The 20,193-nt window shown below is 44.6% G+C and overlaps 2 protein-coding genes across 14 annotated transcripts in view; one reads left to right on the top strand and one right to left on the bottom strand.

The window, feature by feature from the left end:
* DNAI7 (dynein axonemal intermediate chain 7) overlaps positions 1-3,177 on the top strand; it is a 352,760-nt gene extending 349,583 nt beyond the window's left edge. For 5 of the 10 annotated variants that reach the window (XM_085049056.1, XM_085049055.1, XM_085049054.1 and 2 more), the window contains 5 exons: positions 400-532; positions 749-963; positions 1,562-1,729; positions 1,918-2,031; positions 2,839-3,177. In XM_085049056.1, the coding sequence (XP_084905182.1) occupies positions 400-532; positions 749-963; positions 1,562-1,729; positions 1,918-2,031; positions 2,839-3,108 (900 nt within the window). In that variant the 3' untranslated portion in view covers positions 3,109-3,177. Of the gene's footprint in view, positions 1-399; positions 533-748; positions 964-1,561; positions 2,053-2,838 lie in introns of those variants that run through there. The other 5 variants (XR_014849360.1, XR_014849359.1, XM_085049057.1 and 2 more) reach the window with 5 other exon arrangements.
* Positions 3,110-20,193, bottom strand: part of IRAG2 (inositol 1,4,5-triphosphate receptor associated 2) — a 37,169-nt gene continuing 20,085 nt past the window's right edge. For 2 of the 4 annotated variants that reach the window (XM_085049050.1, XM_085049051.1), the window contains 21 exons: positions 19,417-19,478; positions 18,416-18,481; positions 17,498-17,606; positions 16,200-16,347; positions 15,342-15,423; positions 12,543-12,589; positions 12,396-12,460; positions 12,118-12,303; positions 10,680-10,762; positions 10,489-10,558; positions 9,717-9,771; positions 9,604-9,631; positions 8,911-9,051; positions 8,378-8,512; positions 7,477-7,624; positions 6,528-6,571; positions 5,841-5,918; positions 5,668-5,732; positions 5,063-5,164; positions 4,819-4,923; positions 3,110-3,811 (listed from right to left, as the gene is read on the bottom strand). In XM_085049050.1, coding sequence (XP_084905176.1) covers positions 3,568-3,811; positions 4,819-4,923; positions 5,063-5,164; positions 5,668-5,732; positions 5,841-5,918; positions 6,528-6,571; positions 7,477-7,624; positions 8,378-8,512; positions 8,911-9,051; positions 9,604-9,631; positions 9,717-9,771; positions 10,489-10,558; positions 10,680-10,762; positions 12,118-12,303; positions 12,396-12,460; positions 12,543-12,589; positions 15,342-15,423; positions 16,200-16,347; positions 17,498-17,606; positions 18,416-18,481; positions 19,417-19,478 — 2,063 coding nt within the window. In that variant the 3' untranslated portion in view covers positions 3,110-3,567. The remainder of the gene's footprint in view (positions 3,812-4,818; positions 4,924-5,062; positions 5,165-5,667; positions 5,733-5,840; positions 5,919-6,527; positions 6,572-7,476; positions 7,625-8,377; positions 8,513-8,910; positions 9,052-9,603; positions 9,632-9,716; positions 9,772-10,488; positions 10,559-10,679; positions 10,763-12,117; positions 12,304-12,395; positions 12,461-12,542; positions 12,590-15,341; positions 15,424-16,199; positions 16,348-17,497; positions 17,607-18,415; positions 18,482-19,416; positions 19,479-20,193) is intronic. The other 2 variants (XM_085049053.1, XM_085049052.1) reach the window with 2 other exon arrangements.

The raw sequence follows: 20,193 nt of genomic DNA, 5'->3' as shown, positions 1-20,193 counted from the left end.
TCGAGTTTGCTGCTGCAGTGCTAACCTACAGCACAGATGTCACTGTGAAGCTGGAAACCTTTAATAAAGACTGTGGGCAGGGCAAGAGGCACAGGGCCTTCATTGCCAGCCTCTCCTTCCCTCTGCCACTGTGTGGACAGAGTGGAATTATTCCTGCTCCTGGCATTTTGGGGCTGTGGATCCGTTAAAAAAATGGCTGTGCCCACTGTGTGGCCTTCAGCAGCACAGCAAGGGTTCAAAGACCTCATGGTAGCTACTCTTCTGCTGCCTTCAGAGCTATAGTTGGAAATGTGCAATTTAGCAAACCATTTAAACAGTATGTTAAACTTTGCAGTGTTGAACTCAAAAAAACCTGCAGTTTCTGATAAACCCCTTATCTGTCCTTCTCTCTTGCCAAAGTTACTGGATGTTGGATTGGAGGTGTATCCATACTCCCCAGCAGAGGCTGAAGATATAGTACAGATAACCCTGAGGCTTCCTGACAATGTGATTTATTTTCAAGTGCCCACGCTAGCCCGATGGGATCCTGCAGGTACCAACTTAGGACATAAATTTATTTTAAATTTCAATAGTGGAATTTATAGCTGAGTTGGACTATTGGCACAATCCAGCTATAAAGGTAAGAGCCAATTTGGAGCCCAAAAATATATTTTCTTAAACTATAATTACATTTTTTGGTTTTATTTTTCTTCAGCATTACTGGCAGAAACCATGTACATCTTTGTATTTTTGCATCCATTTTATCCAGGCCGCCGCTGGAGGACTGATGGCATCAGCAACATAACATATGAAGCAGAAGAAAAGAGCATCACCTTTAGGATGGGTGCCTTTTGTACAGTAGCCTTTCTCCAGGATGCTCACCTCAACCTGCCCTATCAGGCCTGGGAATTGCAGCCTACTGGTGTGGATGAAGGACTCTTTACAGTTACTGCAGTCTTTGCAACCATGCAGATACAAATTAAGGTACTGTAAATAATTCTTTTTTAATCAAACATTTGCAGTTAAGATAAACCCCATAATTAGTACAGCATCCCTGATTAAGAATTCGGGATGTGCTGCCACAAGAGCAATTTGAATCTCTCTCTTCCTTTGCAAGCACTGTACTAGTTAGTTATTTCATTTCAGTTATTTACTATGAGAAAGCATCTGTGCATTTGCTCTGAAGAGTTTCAGCCAGTGCTTTGCTGCTGGTGCTGCCTTGCTGCATTCCAGCCTGTTCCACCAGTCAGAGGCTTGAAAATTGTTCCTCTCTCCTCCCACCTTGAGCTAGAGAAATAAAAGCATTTCTAGCAGCCTACTCTGAATGCTCCTTGTTTCTTCTAAAAGTTCAGTCTACGCATGATTATCCATCTGTTCACTGCTGTATCAGTACTACACCCGTGCCATTTCTGAATTCCCACACAAAAGTAGCTTTCTTTGGGATCTGTAAATGAAAGTTCCAAGCCCAGAGTAGCAGATGATGTAGGTAATACCCAGCATAGCAAAGATACTAATATTTGAAGCCTAAAATAGAAAATAGCTTCCATGACCAGTAAGTTGCTTTCACTGGTTTGTACAACAGGATAATCAGTGTATGTTGTCTTCAGTAGTGGTGGAAGAGGAGGAGGTGCTTTCCCACATCACAGGGAAATGGATGAGTCCTGTTGCCCTCAGAGAAGCTTTGAGAAGAGCTGGTGTGAACATTTTCCCAGCAGAGTACTCTCCCGAGTATGTCCCTGTGCCCATGAAGGTGAGTGCAAGAGCTTCCTGTTGATTTTTTCCCCCCTGTTTTTCACTCAGGTCACCCTTTCTTGTGTTGTGACCTGCTGTGACACTTGTGTGTGCAGGGGACTCTGCTTACAGCAAGCTCTTACATTGCTATGACACAAAGAAATAGAATGAGATCCATTTTGTCTAATTTGTACTTTTGCACCACAGGCTGCCCAGGCAGAACTGAAAGCCTATGAACAGATGGCTCTGCTTGCAGCTGCTTTTGCTTTTGCTCACAGCAAGTGGAATGGAGAAGTAGGGCCAGAGAGAGTTGTGTTCAAGGTTTGTGGAGTCAGACTAAACTTCCAGAGCAAACCAGCCCAGACCCCTTGCACAGTTAGACAGAAATTAACTCACCCATGCTGGCTTCAGCACCTGCCTCAGTCCAGAGTGTGCCAGTAAAACACTTGAGAGAGCTAGCAGGGGACACAAGTCTCAGCAACTCACTGAAGTGGTGGGAAATGGAGCTGACAAGTCACCAAGAGAGGCTTTAGCCAGAGCTGGGGCGATAGAGCTTTGTGCTCTTCAGAGACCCCTTGAAAATCAGCTATCTGCTCTGCCAGCTTTTTAATGAATACCTGGATATTTCTTCCTGGCTGTAGGGTTTCTTTTGCTCCCTACTGCACAGGCAGGAATAAGCAACTTCAGTGTTGATTTGTTTCCACCTGTGAACTGAAACACATGGTTAAAACTTCTCCCAGCCAGACAAACTCCCAGTTGTGGCTGGAGATGGATAACACACCACACTGCTGAATTCTGGAGTAGCTTTCTCCTTCTCAAGTTAATATTTAGCCTAACTTGATTTCAGGAGTGAAAACTGAAATAAAGGATTGCTCTTGCACATAACCACTACTCTCCCTGCAGGAGTCAGGAGCCACACCTTGCCTTTTACAGAGGGAAGAGTTTGGTGTTGGCAGAGCAGGTGATACACAGTGAGAAACACAGATGTTGTGGTTTTAGGGGCTTACAGCAGCACCATGGTTTCTCTATGATACTCACAAACATACTAGAATTTAGCATTTCGTACTAGAATTTGTAGTTTCTCAGTGGAACAGGCTTCACCTTACAGAGCATTTTTTCCTGCAACAGGTAAGGGAACATCTTAAAGCAGATTCTGTCAAAGACTGGTCTCTTTATATGTTTAATGGTGAGAAAGCACAACACCTCAAGCTCACTGAAACCAGTGAAGCTTTTTCAGAAGAGCTGGAAGAAGAGTCTGAACTTCACTCCACACTCTACCACCTGCTCAAGGATTTTGCCAGTGAAGAAGCCATGGATAAAGTGGAAAAAGCTGGCTCCCTGTTTATTGATTCTGTCTATCAGCTGCTCCTTGCTACAAGGGTTTTATCATACACTTAGATACAGCATGCTTTCCTCCAAAACTTTATTATCAAAAGCTTTCAATAAAGTTACATTTCAAGTCTTAAATCCTTTTCTATTCAAATCACTGAAACAGGTACTAAAATGCAAACCTTTTGTCTTTGTTCAAGCAAAATAAATTCTTTATTCTCTTGTGGCTAGACCACCTAGATCATGTTTATTGTTAGCTACGTTCAAAATTGCTGTTCTATTGTAAACCTCAACAGGACTAAGACCCTTTTAGCTACTTTTAAAGATGACTTTTGTCAGAATGGGAAAAATATATATATATTTTTTCATTTCAAGTCATGCTTTAAAGAAAAAAAATTCATCTCCCTCCCAAAAACAAAGACCCCAGAACCCAACAAACAAATCCAAACGTGTAACCTTTAAATAAAGCTGAGCTTCACCTCCTGTCCTGCAGAGCTTGGCAGTGCAGCTGCAGCAGCAGAGCTGTGGTTATACCGGGGGAGGGCCGTTGTGTTGCAGTCCTGTGTAGGGCCACAGCAGCTGCTGTAGTGATGTCCAGGAGTCCCCAGTGCCCACAGGAGCTGCATCTGCTGGTCTCTGCAGGGACAGCCCCGTGAGGAAGCTCGTGAGAGCGGCCAGCAGCACCAGGATGGACACAGACACCCAGAGGGTTTTGTTGGCGTTGGAGAAGGAAGCCTTGAAGTGTGATGCCCACGCTGACAGCAGATTGGACCTGGGCAGGAGAGGAAGGAACAGAGCCATTCAGTGGCTCTTCAAAACATGCAACTCTTCCCACCCCACCCCAAAAAGCCTAAAAGCAAATTAGATCCCACAAACATGGTGTTTATCAAAAGTGATGTGGTGCTACTGTGCAGTGGGAGCTTCTGTTCTGGGTTTAAAATGCAGCTAAGGCAGTAAGTTCTTGATAAGCTGACCCAGCTCACCCATGCTCTCCATACCTCACACTGCTTCTGAGGAGAATTCACAAAACCTACCTTGCAAGATTATCAAGATCTTGTAGAAAGCACTGAAAGTCCTCGTTTTACTCTTCAGGGCAAAATTTGAAGCTTGTTTGAGCTTAGGGCTTGGGGTGCCTTCCTTGAGGTTAGGGAGAAGTCTTAGCCTCCCTGACTATCCAATCCTAGACTTCTCATGACATTGGGTACCTCCATTCTTCATGAAAGAATGAAGAAAAGATTTCCTGCTGTCTCTGTTTCACTCACTGGCACAGCTCCCTCTCAATCAGGAGTGCTCCCAGGGGAGGTTAAACATTTGAAGTTCATATGGAATAAACTGATATCAGAACCCCTTTCCTGCAAGGCAGGGGCTTTTCCAAGGTGTAGGGCAGCATTCCTCCCTCACTGGAGAGATCCAGAGGCAGGAGCTGGGATAGTCAGGATAACCATTTGTGTCTGTGTGTGCCAAAGCTGCTGCTGAGTTTTGCCAGACCAATCCTTGATCATTTTTTCAGGGTAGATGTAATGTACACATTAGCACAACCGAGCAGCTGAGCTGGAACAGCTCTCTCTGAGTACTCAAAAGAGGTCAGATCATAGCATGAAGCTTTTCTTTCCCTCACCACCTATTTTAGTAATGAATTCCTGGAGAGGTAAGGCCCTGGCACAGAGATTGCTCATTCACAGCATCAACAACACAACCCCAGCTCAGCCTGGCTCCCTCTTCCCACCTGCACCTCTCAAACATGATGACTTTAACTCAGGAGCTTGTGAGAAAACTTACATTGACTCCAGGGTCCATTTGGATGGATATTTTCCTTTTTCAGAGACACTTTCCTTCCTGGTTGGTTGTTCCTGTACTTCTGCAGGCAATTCCGACTGCTCATTCCTGTCAGCAAGAATCAACAGTTCCAAAGCTTTGCCAAATTCACAGAGCCCTGACTTTATAGCCCTGACCAGCTGGTGAATTAAAAGCTCATTAAAAACAAACCAACACACACCTGGGAGGAGGTTGCTGTTGAACTTACTTGGTTTCAAAATGCTCCTCTTCATACTCTGCCCAGGAATAGGTGCTGAGGAACCTCTGCAGCGAAGGTCGCTTCTCATTCTGCTTCACCCCTAGCCTGCCCCTGCCAGGTGGCAAACAAGTTTGTCTGAGCTTCCCCAGCACATACAGAGCAGGAAATCAGAAATTTAGCAGCAGCCTACTCATTTCATGGCCCTCAGACAAATAACTTTCAAATTTATTGCTTGAAATCAGGGATGTTAAAATCCAAGTGAAACCAAACAAAACTACAGTGGATACTTAGATTATCTAGATACTTAGATCTATGTATCTAGATAAGGACATATCTTCTACATACTTAGATCTATCTATGGTAGATACTTTGATTTCACATTTTAGTTCTAAAGCAAGAAAGTCAAGGGGTTTAGTAAAGCTTTCAATGCTTAATAAATAGAAAGAAGGAGAGTTCATGAGGCTCATTTACCTATTACAGCAGATAAAACTAATGCAAAAGATGTAGCCTGAACAATATTACAGCTCAAAATGCTCCATCAACTGTAACAGCCATAGTTAGAGTTGAAAAATATTTCCCCCTCCCTATTCAAAGACAAGCCCAAGTGACTTTACCAACTGCTCGATCTCCTGCTGAATCTGTCACTCCGTTCATCTCCATCGGGTTCCTGGAACTGGGCCTGGAGGAGAAATTTGCCACCTTAACTGCTCTGGCATTCTGATCCTTCATCCCAGCCAGTTTTGAGGAGGTGAAGCATCTCAGCATCCCTCCAGGAGCCTCTACTTACCAGTGGCACCCCAATCCCTGCATTCCCAGCATTCCTGGGCACTGTGGCAATGCTAACTCTCCGCAGGGCTGCCGAGGGCTACACAAATAAGAGGCATTACTGGCTCTTAGCAAGGCACAACTGGATTACCCACTGAGCACACAAAATACCATCTGTTTTTATACAAACTGTATGGAAGGAATAGATGTTGGTGCTGAGCTAGAAGTGACACGCAAAGAATCCAATCTCTAGCACAGATTGAATCATTTTGAAAGCAGCATCTTTCCACGGTAAATGCTTTTGCCTACCTGAGCAAGGTGCAACAGCTTCCAGCAAAATAGCAGAACTGAATGCATCTAAATGCCCCTAATCTTGCTCACAGGAATTCCTACACTCAGTTCAAACTGCTCCCATCTATTTTTCTCATATTTCTGTGCTAAACCCTCCTTTAACCCCAGGAGAGCCACATGTGAACAATATTTCTTAGGCAATGAGTGAAATCCTGACCATTTCAACTTCTGTGAATGCTTCATCTTCTAATCACTTAGAAGGTTGGTGGGGTGACTGCAAAGTAGATCCTCTTGTTTGATGACATCAGCCCACATTTGTGACAGAAGAGCACCAAGTCAAGCATGCAGCAGAGCACCAGCACATGACAAAGCAGACACACTTAAAAATAAAATTGAAATTTCATGTAAGGGCCATTACCTTAAAGTTAAAAGGACTTGGTAGCTTTTTATTCATAGATTCATCTGTGAAGAGATTGAACATCAGAGCATTACAGGAGGAGTTTGTTTCTTACAGGAATGCAGTGAGTTTAATTTGCAGCTTAAGGACTGACTTTCTGCAGTGTTTATTTAAGCAAAGAGAACTCTCAGAAATGAGGTCTCAGGAAAAAGCTACCTATTTCATTAAATAAGTTCACAATATTCACACATTACCCATCCTCTGCAGCAATCAACTTCTGTCACTACTATCAGATATATTCTGTTATTGAGGCAGTGTCCTGTTACAGGACTCACTATCACAGTTAGGACAGAATACCCTGGGATTCAAAAGGCTCCTGCGAGGATTTTTCTGGTGTGTAAGACTTCCTTTTTGCTTTTTAAAGGACACATCCTATTTTTTTTAGAAGAATTTAATACTTCTCTGGCAAAGCCACAAGTGCAGAGCACTGGCTGCACCCCTGGCTGCTTAGAGGGGGAAACAGAAGCCCCCTGCACTAAAGGGGCCACTTAGAAATTGCCATTTAGAAAAGGGCAGGGTGCCTCTGGAGAGAGCAGCCAAAGCTCGGCTACCTCAAAATAGCTACTGTGAACACTCCAGTGTGAACAAGCACCCAAATTTACTGCTCACAAGGAATAAGATTATCACCAACACATGCCATGCACTTTTCTGAAAGCCAGAACATTCCTGTGGACTTGCAATGGTCCCACACACATACTCCAAGATCCACGACAGTTCAGCTACAAGTTGAACTTCAGAGAGCTGCTTTTAGTACTGTTAATAAATTGCTATTTCCCCCCCTTTTTAGAAGAGGGGATAAAACAACCCTATAACCCACCACCTAAAAAGTGGAGGGATTCTCTGACTATCCTGCAGCTAGAAGGGTCTGTGTGGCAGGTGCTAGGAAGGGGCAAGAGGCTTTCCTGGTTACCTCTGTCTCCAAGGGAGCTGAAGGAGCGCTCGTTCTGCAGCAGGAGCTGTTTGAGCTCCTCGAGCTCCGCGTGCTCCTTGGCGTACATTCGCTTCAGGTTTTCCACATGCTGGATCATCACCTCCACAGCCTTGCTCACCCGGCTCTCCTGAGGGAACAGGGAAAAACAGCAGCTCTGAGGAACTGCCTCATGTTTGGAGATTTCCCCTTCTGTCATCCACTCCCCTCTGGGATCACCACGGGATGAGATCCTCTCACTGCTGTCCTCCCTTTCAAAGATTCACTACCACCCATGTCCCAACACACACACAGGGCTCATTTCTCCAAGGATCACACTCGGTGTAAAATAAATTTGTCTTCAATTTTTCAAGCCCTTACAACTCATCACCATCATCTTCTCTGATCTACAGTCTCAGCTGCCACCACACGTTTGCTGGTAGTGCCAAGTCATATTTTCATGCTGCTCTGGAGTATTTTACTCAACTACACCTCACATTTTTGTAATTTTCCATAGATTTAGCTTATTAGCTGCCCTTTCCATAAGGCACAGAACCACCTCTGCAGCATCACGGCTGTTGTTACCACACTGCTTCCTTGTGCTTGCTATTGTGTACATCCCACTGCTGCAAAGAATTCAGTTTTGTTTTCTTCAATCAGAATCTTATTTCTGCTATGGGTTTTTGCACAATTCTAGTGCAGCATAGCTGCTCTCAGAGCCTGGGATTCCTTATAACAACACCGAGTGAGGAGGACTACTAAGCTGTCCTGTATGTCTACACTACATCCACCAGATTCCCAAACCCAATCCTGGGACCAGAAGCCCAGCAAACAGAGATGGTTATCCCTTTACACCAAGAAGATTTTCGTTCTATACAAAGTACTTTTAGATGGAAAGTGTTACCTGATTAATAGCTCCCAACATCTCTGCTCTGCTGGCGACTCGGGCTGCGTATTGACTAAGGAACTGCAGGCTTTTCTGCAGCTTCTTAATGATCTCCTGTGCTTGGTTATCTTCTTCACACAAAGGAACTAATGCCTAAGAGGCACATTGGTAAGAAAATTGGTGTGAGTTGTTAATAGAGAATGAAGGGTTGAGCTGATGACAATGAGGAGTTATGTTCAGGCCCACATCAACATCCTCCATCAGTGTAACTTGGACAGAGAGCTCCAGTGGGCAGAGACTGGAGCATAAAATCAGCTGAAACAGTGGTCAGATGTTTGTGCAACAAAAATTCCACACTGTCTGAGTACACAATGCACTTGGATCTAGGTTACCCCTCAATCTCTCATATTTCAACTGCATTACTCAAAAACTTTGTTCAGATTTGCTCCTCATGTATCACATGCACACACCCCCTTTAAAGAGCTGTTTTAAGAGAGACACTTCCACATCTCTTCATCCAACCCACCCTACCAGCCCTGGCCAATACTGACCTCTAACATCTTCACAGCATTTGTGATCTCCTTTTTCAAATTTTCTTCAGCCAAGTCTCGGGACCTCTCTTCTAGCCTCACTCTCTTGTCCAAGGTAAACAAGTCACACTTAAAACCTAAAGACAACCTCAGAAATTCAGCCTGTTGTGGGAGAGGAAAAGATTTCAGAGCAATCCAAGTGATGCAGAGGTTTAAGTAGATTTGGATACTGACATGATATTTGGGATTATAACCCTGTGAACAAAGTTTAGGAAAGATACAGAAGAGTAAGTGAACATGACCCACTTCCTCAGAGCAGGTCTTCCCATCTGTAGCGATGGGGGGAATGTTCTGCAGCCAGAAGAGGTGACATCCTGGCAGCACACTGTGCCATCTGTGCCTTTTGACAAAACTGTCTTAAATCAGCACATTCTGCCTAGGAGGAGGTCACAGCTATGCTCCTTCAAGCTTGCAAACAAATGTTACAGTAGTGACAAGTCTTTGTTGAGTTTTACAGACTTCCAGCTTTTCCCATCCCAGCTCTTGCAAAAACTTCCGTTAGGCTGGGAAAGAGAGATTTCAGAAGTTGACATGCAGAAATACATCTAGTTTAAGCTGGATCATTCTTTCCCATAGGAGGAGACATTAATTAGGGTTTATCTACAAGACCTCTGTTATCTGAGATACTTCAGGATACAAGCAGTTGAGACTTACCTCCACTTCCTTCTCATTTGGAGACTCACTGTAGGAGAAGAAAAAGAATCATGGAACAGACTGTGGCTTTGAATTCATAGCAGCAGGTGATCAGTGGAAGTTACAACACTTACGGCTCATTTTGCTTGCTTTTATCTCCTTTAATGCCACCTGCAGTGGGTGAACTCCCTGACAAGAGACCAAAAAGCAGTTTTCAGAAGAAAGTAAAGAAACAGCCTCCCCAGACCAACCTGTGAGAGCCTTTCAAGCCTCAACAGAAGCCACTGTTCAAGATTTCTAGCGTTAAGCTCTTGCCACTAAAAACAGCTCTATTCATTGGGAGACACCACAGCACTGCCACTTGTACAAAACCCCAAAAGTCAGTTGTTTAGGTGACTTCAGGTGGCATCTTATTAGCACAGGAATGGTTAATTGCAGGTTTTGGCTTCAGGATGTGATGTGGTTTACTACCTCACCAGCTTTTAGTGAACTCCAAAGGCAAAAGGGGAGGTGATTTGAAGAATGAAGATGTCTAAGGAGAAAAAACAACCATCCTGCTCCTCTGTATCATGTATAGCACAGAGCTGCTTTTTACAAATCTTTGGGGAGAGCAGGAGTGCCAGAACTGATTCAAATATCCCAACTCCTTTGCAGCTGAGAATTTCCCTCCTGTCTAGAGGAACGTGGAGCTGGTTAGATGAGTATCTGCAGAAATCAGAGCAGGATATTCTGCATGACCCCATGACCTCCCCTCCATTTTGGTCTCCAATTGCAGCTACTAAGCCTTGAAACAAAAGCCCCTGGCCATGTTTGGCACAGGACAGGCAGCTCTCTGCACCTCTCCACACAGCTCTGCAGCCAGCTTGTGCTCCAGTAATGTGAAGGTGCTCAGCAAAACCCTCTTACCTTTCCTACTGGGAACCACAGCTGGTGCTTCCTCACTCCACTCTTTACTTTTCTTTTCCTGGTCCAGCTCCTAAAGGCACATCAGAGCAGTCACAGCAAGGGAGCAGCCACACCACCCCGGAGGGGTCTGTCCCCTCCTTTGTCACTGCTCAGCCAACCCAGTGGCTTTTCAATGTCACCAAGACTCTTACCGGGTCTTGCTTCAAGACATTTTGAAACACAGGCTGGTGTTCTTCCATCACAGGGCAGAATTCCATCTTGTTCTGATTCGGTCCTGTGCAGAAACATTCCCAAATCCAAATGTAACAATTGAAAAACCTCACCAAGCTTCTAACACCCACTGCTTTAGCTGTGGGCCAACAGGGCTAAAAAGCTGCACTAAATGCCAGGAAAGAGCACTAAGACAAAGAGGCAGCAGCAAAATACATTACAAAGACATATAGGAAGGAGTGTGATTATTATTAGAAAAAAATCCCCATAAGGATTGTTATATGACTACAGCTGAGAATAACATATACTTGCTGTAGCTGAAGTTGCAAGAGTTACAGTAATATTCCCTTGGAGAAATGCCTTTTATTATTTTGCTACCAGTGTGGATTTTTTGTTATTGTTATATTTGCCGTTTAAAGAGACAGTTTATAATTAATATTTATACCTTTTACAACATCTGAAATATTTCAGTTTCTCCTCTTTTATGTAGTCTCACGCAGGTGTGAGCCAAATAAAAAACAGGAAAAAAACCAAAAAAAAAAACCAAAAACCAACCATAACTCCAGCTTCAGGTTTGAAGCCTGCATGGAGAGATTTATCAGCTGTAATATTAGAAATACTTTCTTTTCAGAAATGTACAACAGGCAGCAGGATTCTCAGACTTGAAAGCTATTGGGACTCTTTTTGATCTGTTCTGCACATCTGTTTCCTCCTCGCCAAAGGCACCCAGACCACATATGAAAATTAACAGTAGAGGAAAATTAGGAGAAAGAAAATGCTTTCAAATGAGGGAACTGAATTAGAGGAAGACAGTATTTTGGGAAGATAGCAAAGGAGGGAAAAAAGCAAAACCAAACAAGAAACTATACTCTTATATTTAGGTAAAGATTAAAACAAAAATTACAAAAAAGCATGCACAGGTATTCCCTTTTGCTTATTCATATAATTTTTACAAAAGCAAATACAGTGTGTACACACACTCCAGTATTGGTTTGGCTCTATGGTTTTTCAGTGGAAGAAGCACCATCAGATCTGGTAAGAATCTAGTGGATGTTTATGGCTCTAGGAAAATCCCAAACCATACACAAATGCCTCATCTCTCCTTGTGACCCATCCCAGCTTCTTGTGCAACAGCCTTGAAAGAGAGGAAAGTGTTCAGTGGCACTGGTGAACTACACAGAATATTTTCATGGGTTTAAAAAGTTCTCTTCTCAGAATTGTCTGGGATTTTGTGCCCACGCAATGTTTTGCCAGCTGAGCAAGCCCCAAGACTTCACTGAGTTATTTCATGCTCCCTGCATGCAGTGCTGTGGTAAGGCATGTAAAAAACATTATTCCCATTCAGCTTCAGTGAGGCTCAAGAGCACTGGCAGGTGAAACTACTCGCAAAAATAGAAATTCTCAAGTTGTTGCTCTTACTCAGCTTCCTCCCTTCAAAGATGTGCTGGAAGCAAACCATTTCCTCAGTGGGTGAGTGGCAGGGCTGTGCAGCAGCCACAGTACCTGTGTCCTTATCGCTGCTTGTCTCCACTGCTGCACAAGTTGGCACATCTTCCCCTCTCTCACCTAAGCCCTTGGGTGATCTTTGCTCCATGGCAAGGCAGCCTGCAACACCAGACAGCAGCAAACAGATTTGGTTGTTAACACAGAGATTTGGGCACATCCAGGACTTTCAGTGTCCCAAGTTAAGGACTCACCCTGTGCCGGTGCTGTGCTTTCCACTGAGGATGCAAGAGTTTCTTGGGCTGATGTTAAGTGATCACTGCCAAAACAAAACTCTTTCAGACACTCATCCACATGCTGCAATCCTGATAAAGGCTTTTAAATCTTGCACAAGACCTGACCTGGATGGGATCACAGTGGCTGGTAGTGTTGACTCCCCACGGTCAATCTTCACAGAGAGAGAGAAAAGAGTTAGCATCACAGTGATGACTGCCAGTACAAAACTTGTGTGTCAGAGCTTTAATTTCCCTAGCTGAGCCTAAATTATTCCAGCTGTGAAGAACTAGATGGCAAGTGCAGATTCAGCCACTGCTCCATACAGTGTGTAGCTTAGCATGTTACCTCCGTGAGGAGTGATCACCCATTTCTGACAGAGACTTGTCTCAGGAATGTTGTACTTAGAGGTGTGTTTTGGTTCCTGACTCTGGTTTGCTCCTAAAATGCATTTTCAATGACCAACACACATGCTGCTGCACGACCACTGCCCTATCTTAACTCTGTGCATCAGCATGGATCCATTTTCAAGGTCTGGACCTCAAACCCTACAAAGTGAGGTGGACAGAGCTGCATTTGGCTATAGGGATCAGACTCATTAGGTAAGTAAAAATGTTAATAGCCACAGCATTAGCAAGCAGATGGTTCAGAACACAGTAGATTGGTTTGCTGTGTTGTACATTTTAGTGACTGCCTTTGAAGGGACAATTTCCCCTTTAGACATAATATGACAGCTGCCCCTTTAAAGGGCCTTAGGCATCTTCCTTGGAGTGCAAACAGCAGAGGAATAAAGCAGTTAAAGGCTAGCAGTTTTGCCCATGTTCCTTCAGCTGCCACAGTGTGGTTCTGTACCCAAGCCTTATCACATCACACACAAAACCAATATCCTCTTAAGGCTTTTAACAAAAAGGGAGGAACTACATGTGCACCATCCCTCTTCCTCATTTCATCCTGGAAAGCTCCAGCTCACTCCTTCAGCTGTTATGTTGGTCTCTATGGGTGAAAATACAGGGGGGAACTGAAGTTTAAAGGGTTAAGTTGGCAATGGCTTGTGATGAATTGCACCCACTGTTGAGAGAAGTACTGAATAGAAAACAAAACCACCCCTTCTCCCCAAGTAATCCCCAAAACAATCCTCTCCCCAAGCAGAGAGGGAATGAGGCTGGAGAGCAACTTGCACATCAAGCACCCCAGAGCACTATTAAAGAGTGTGTGGAGAAACACCAGACAAACCACATCACCAAGGCATTGTCCTTGCTCTGGTATCTTTGCTTCCCCCTCTAATGTCCTCAGAGGACACAGGAAGCCCAGCAAATTAGAACAGGAGGTGCCCAGGGCTCCTGGTCACTCCTGAGAGTGGCTGACTGCTCCCAGCTTTGGGAAATGCCTTTTCTCTCCTCTCCCCTGCCTACCCTGGCAGAGCTGGGCTGTACTTGCACAGCCCTGCCTCAGACAGGTGGATGCTTCCTCTAATGCAAATTCAGGCTATTTTTATTATCATTATTTGAATTCTCGGAAGCCTGAGGAAGTGCAGCACTGCATTTGCCTTGTTCAGGCCATTGGGTCTGCAGGACTATTGGGGGAAGGAGAGTAAGAAGCCCCTAAACATCTAGGGTGATAAAGACTTGACACAAATAATTTGAGTTAGTCACATGCTGAAGGGCTCAGTCTGCTCAAATACATCTGCAACTGCAGTGCCAAAAAACTCCAAAGAAAACTAGGGAGACTTTTTCTATTGAACAAGGATATTCAAATTCTCCTGCATGCCAGTTTTAAAACAGATACTGGACACAGCCCCTTTGCCTTTTCTCTGGGGCTAGATTTAACATTTTCATTTTCCCTCTTTAGAATGTTCATGTGGAAAGCTTATACTATAGAGTAGTAACACATGGAAAATGACATTTCTGAGCCCAGCTGGAATTACAGCAAGCTCCAGAGCAACAAAGCACAGGTCTTTCAAAGACCTTTGCACAGCTGTGACTTTCCAGGACTGGGTAATGTAAAAACCCTTGAGATGATCATCTTTAAGGTGGCTTAAGTAGTAGCAGCACAAGCTGGGAGTTGTTCACCTGCTCTCCCCTGTGTGAGCAGTGTGCTGAAACCACAGACAGTCCCCAGCACTCTTACTTTCTACCCTCACTGCACTTTCTGCTTTGATTGACCACTACAACCAGACCACATTACACTCACAGGTACCACACACCAGCCAGGTCACTCTGAGGCTGGCTACTCTTTAGTCCCAAAGGTTATTTCCAGGTCCACAGAAACCACTGACCAATATTCTTCCATCATCCCCACCAATACCAGAGTTTGTAAAGCTCATCAGAAGCCCTGTGAGGCGGAGCTGAGGTATGGATTTCAGCAGCAAGGATTGAGGCACAACTGAGAGCAAACTGACTGAAGCTCAAGCTGTAGGTGCAAGATTCAGGGCAGCAGTGAAGGCATGGCTGAGTACATCAGCTGAAGGGAAGCTTCCACACAGCCAAGATGGCATTTTTCAGCTGTTCCATGGTGGCCGTGGGAGAAAGTGCAAAGAGAAGCAGCACTCCCAGCTAAAGCATCCTGTGGCTTCTTGCAGGTGGATAGAGAGAAGGAAAACACTCAGTTCTTGCCTGGCAGAACCAACTGTTTCTACAGAACCAGTGCTGCCTCAAGCCTTCAAACCCCATTTCAAACACTCCACAGCTACAAGCATGACCCAGTTGCACGTGAGCATCGAGACACTTAGATTTATAACCGAGGAACTGCAGAAACATGCCCACATAGAAGGAAATACCCCCCACAGCACCCTTCTAGCTGACACCAGCTCCATCCACCTCAGAGCAGTGCTGATCTAGAGCTGAGCCATCTAGACCTGGGTCTGAGCAATGCACTAAATGCTTGAACCTGTTCAAAACCACATCTCAGGCATCAGAGCCAGCACTCACCTCAGCAAGTGAAGAGTCCATCATTGTAATGGAAACAGGAAGGTCTGCATCAGTGTAGTCATCAGCAGAGCATATTTTCCACCTGGCAACACAGGCTTTATTTGCATATTGCCCAAACAACAGAGAGACAGAGTGCCCATTTTCCTTAAGCACATAACAACTGAAGTCCCCACTGTCTCTGGAGTCAGTCAGCTGGTCTCTCAGGGAAAGGCAAATTCATCACCAACATCAATCCCTCCTCCCCCGAACAGTAAGAACCACCACCAGTCCTTTTCCCAACCTCCTCCACACTGCACAATTCTACAGAAAACCAGTGGCAAAAGCTTCAAGAGCTGCTGAGTCTTTTGCTGCAGACTGCCTGCTTCTGCATCTTCAGGAACATCCTTATCTTTTAAAATATTCACTGCAATTCACTTCAGCTTTCATAATCTCAAGCAGTTCAATCTCTATTTTAAAGATCTAAGGAGGCAGCTTGATAGGCAAAGACCTCAGAATTCCTGCTCTAAGCTCTGCAAAAAAATAAAAAGTGACTCCTCAAAGCCAATAGGATTTTGGCACCTAATGGCAACATCAATAGTGAGTTAAACACAGAAAATAGACAAGAATGCCTAAATCACATCTCAGTTTTCCACCAAATAGAAACACCATCACTGTATTTGGCTGGTAAGCAGCAGTTCCAGGAAAGAGTTTTGGTGCTTGTGAATAGAAGCAAAGTGTTGCCCTGTATCCCCATGAGCTGATCAGGTGTCCAGTATTCCCTCTAAGGGAGGCCCCTGCACTTCAGCTCAGCACATGGAATCTGCCAGACCCTGTGGACTCTTCCCCCTTCACCCCAAAGAGGTTATTTTGCCACCTCACCTGCACTCCTGTGATGTCACATCTGAGGTGGACACATGTCCCACATCCCACCTCTCCGAGGCACAGCTGCCAGAGCTCTGCCTGCAAGGCTGGTCCCAGCTGTGCCCAGGGCACTTATTTGGGCAGGAGGTCTCCAAGTTCAGAGCATCTGTGAAGGAGGACAAGCATGGATAAAGGTGGTCTTTGGCAAAGTTTGGTTTAGTTCTATGTCAATTTTTTGGCTAAGTCTAAATTAATTAAGAAGCAGACCAACTAAGCAGAGATTTATAATGAAGCAACTTCCACCCTTTCTTGCATTTGGTTGTGTGGCCTCAACTTGTTCTGTAGATGGAGAGTTTGACTCAGTGAAACAGCCCTTGCAGAGCAGCAGAGTGCTCTGATAAGGAGTACGTGCAGCAAGGCAAGATCTACTTCCATTTCCCTCTTATGGCCTGGAATTACACCTGAACACTCATGGTCTGTGTGAGGAGAGCCTCTGTGTGGTACCAGCTCACTGAGGGGAGAAGTGTTTGTGTCTGAAATCCCAAAAGCAGCTCTGCAATGCACAGCTGTCTGTGCCTGCTTTCAATCCTCACAGGGTTTGAGAGTTGCAGGGAGGTACAAACAACTCAGGAATGGAGGAGAAAGCAACAAATCTCATCTGCTGTGACAGGTGGGGCAACTCAGCCTGGGAAAGAGATGGCTGAGTGGACACTGACACAGGGTGCCCAGAGAAGCTGTGGCTGCCCCTGGATCCCTGGCAGTGTCCAAGGCCAGGCTGGATGTGGCTCTGAGCAGCCTGGGGTAGTGGAAGGTGTCTCTGCCCACAGCAGGGGGATGGAATTAACTGATCTTTAAGATTTCTTCCAACCCAAACCATTCTATCACTCTATGATTTCATTCTCAGTAGCTCTGCTACTGTTTAAGCTGCTAAACCAGGAGTGCCCTCAGCTCAGCAGCCAAGGAGCAGCACATCTCAGGGTGTGCCAGTCAGAGGGAATTGGAAGAACACAACTCCAGCCCTCTTGATCCAGACTGACAAGCACTCTGTCAGGGATACCCTTGGATATATTATTTATACCAATAGCTCCTTAAGCTTTTGGGAACTGTCAGGTTGACACCAGACACCTTTTCAGGCCTTTCCCTGCAAGCACTGTAATCATGGTTCAGATTCCTGGATTACATGCAGAAATAGATTAAAGCCCACAACAGAATTTCCATGCTCTACCAGCACATTTAGCACTGTTGAGACTGCTCTGTCAGCTCTTTCTATGTTTCAGGTGAGAGACACAGAAATGGCCAACACCACCAGGTCTTACCTAGCAGAAGGGAGCTATGCCAGTGTGAAACTCCCAAGGACAGTGCCCGGGGAAATTCGGAGTGCCAGGTGAGTCCTTCTCTCCACGATGGTTTGGAGCAATAGAGATGCTAATTGAAAAAAAAAACCAACAAAAAAACAAGTGCTGCTTTTCAACCACACTGAATACATTAATGCCACCAACTCCCCCCCACACACAGGCATCTGCATAATGTAACACCAACAGCTACACAAATACATCTTCTGTGGCTTTTTTGTCTGGAAAAGCAGAAGAGCTCATATCTTTAATGGGCAGAACAGCTACAGGAAGAGGCTGGATAATTAAACTTTACACTTGCAACAAAATGTGTTGGTTCAAGCTGGGTCTGGAACTAGATACTACAAAACCAGGCAAGATGAGCACAACAGGAGAACCAAAGAAGCCACTCAGACCCTGTGAAGGGGGTAAAAAAAAAACAAAACCAAAAAACTCAATCCAGTTTCAGCCAAGCTAAGAGGTGTCACTTGAAGATGTCATCAGAGAAAATTCTTGAAGAAATGTGTACACAACTGTATTTGACCTAATTTTGCTTAGGCAATGAAAAATGTAGAAAACATTAGAAGATCTAGTGCCATCTTCAGCCTCTGATCTTTCTCAAACAGTTCATCACACACCTGGGCTGTGCTCAGAAGCGATGGGAACTTGGCTCTACAATAAGGTTTAGAATATGCTTTTGGATGCCTGTTAACACCTGCATGCACATTCACACAGATATGGATCTCAGATTAGTTTAAGTGAATGTTTAACTTGGCAAAGTTTCTCATAAGGATCTCCCTCAGGTCCTGAAGACAAAAAAAAAAAAAAAAAAACCAACAAACCCAAATAAAACCAGCATCCCATTTGAACAGGCTCAGCAGTGGTCACAGCAAGGACACTTACCTTCCCTTTCTCGTGTTCAGCTGATGTGGGCAGCAGAGCATACTCAGCTTCTAACTCTGCACAGCACTGTTGGAGCAGAGGGAGAGTTTAAGGCAGGCAGGTGAAGAAAAAAAAAAAAAAAAGGATAGATAAAGGAGAAGGATCACTGCCACTGATCATGAGCAAAATGCAACTTTATCTTTCAAACTGAACTGCTTTCAGCTATCAATTGCAAAACTGCAGCTGTGAAATTCTGTAGTTGTTTCCCCTTGCTGCTTTCAGCCTTTAATTCTGCAGAGCATCACACACAAAATTTTATTCACATTCAGCTGGCCCAGCTTTGACTGCTCCTCTGATGCCCCTGTCACAGCCTAGGGGACATTTCAGGACCTTCTGTTTGCTGTTACAAATACACTGTTCTGTGTTAAATCCAGAGTGCTCAGATGCTGAGCTATAGCATTTCTTACTAGAGCCAGTTGGGAAAAAAGTCTTTCCACAATGTCTCCCCCTCCACCCCCTTCCAAAGTTGAAGCAAAGTAATTTTATTCAAAGCAAAGCACACCAGAGTTATGTAATTTCCAACATATTTCTCCACAGAGGGCCACAAAGGTAATAACTGTTTCACTGCCTATTCCAATGTCTGGATACTGGGAAAAAAATCTTACATTATAAGACTCCAAACATTTGTTTTCAAGCCTGTCTGCAGAAGTGAGAGCTGGCTGTGGGACAAAAACCACACCAATGCAGCAGGGAAGGTTGCCCTCAGCCCCTCTTTGATATGGTCAAGAATTGCTCACAGTGAAGACCAACACCACACCTGTAAGTCCTGACACATTTTCCCCAGAAGGCTGAATAAGAAAAAGCAATGTGCAGATTTGTACATACAGGTTATATATCTGTTAGAAAAGAAGATATCAGATGCTGCCTGATCAGCTTGCAGCTTGTCTCAGCTGTGTTGTCCTGCCACCAGAGCCCCTCCTGTGCAAGCCCACCTTTCCCCCTGCCAGCAAAGGGCTCCATACCTGGCACAGCAATTCACAGAGTCGCCTCTGCAGCAGTTCCCATCGCAGTGCATTAGCAGTTGCTATGAAGAGACATTTACATGTCTAACAGCGTTCCTTACAAATTGTTAACGAGCAATCTGATGTTACAGCACCTCTAACTGCTCCTTGTCAGAATTCACTGCAATTTGCACTAGTCTGGTTCAGCCCACAACAGTTTTTCACAGGAAAGAGAAAACACTGAAAAGAAAAAAGACATTTTTCTTCCCCGTGGTTACATTTCCAATTGCTACAAGGCCAGGGCAATGTTTCCCCACACCATCAGTGTAAGGATGCCACAGTTGCCTGTGGAAATAGATCCCTCACTTAGGGGAAGAGAAGCATTTATCCTTTCAATCTGACATCCTGTACAGAAGTTTTAAAGTCCATAGGCTTTATATATGTAGAAGGATTCTCATCTCTTACCATGCAGGTGGGAGGAAGCAGGGGGCTGGACTGGGTAGGTGGGAAGGAGACCACAGCCCAGCCCTTCAGCCAGAAGAGGCACCAGACCTGTCTGGCTTTCTGCAGGACCCAATATAAAGCATTTTTAGTCTTCCTTCAGTGCCAGCCTTGTTTGTCAGCCCTGTTCTTCATAACACTTTGCAACTTCTCTAGGCACCTGTCAGTTTATTTATCTGCAGAAAGATTTCTGCAAATTAACTGGAGTCATTTAAAGCCAAGGTCTCCACCATTTTCCGGACAGCAATGTTTTTTTGAGAGGGTCTCTTTGGGGTTTGATTTTTTTTTTGTTGGGTT

Source organism: Lichenostomus cassidix, chromosome 1Aa, assembly GCF_008360975.1.
Source record: "Lichenostomus cassidix isolate B80296 chromosome 1Aa, HeHo_3.0, whole genome shotgun sequence".
Taxonomy (NCBI): Eukaryota; Metazoa; Chordata; class Aves; order Passeriformes; family Meliphagidae; genus Lichenostomus; species Lichenostomus cassidix.
The sequence above is the reverse complement of the archived record's forward strand: the minus strand, read 5'-3'. Positions and strand labels throughout refer to the sequence as shown.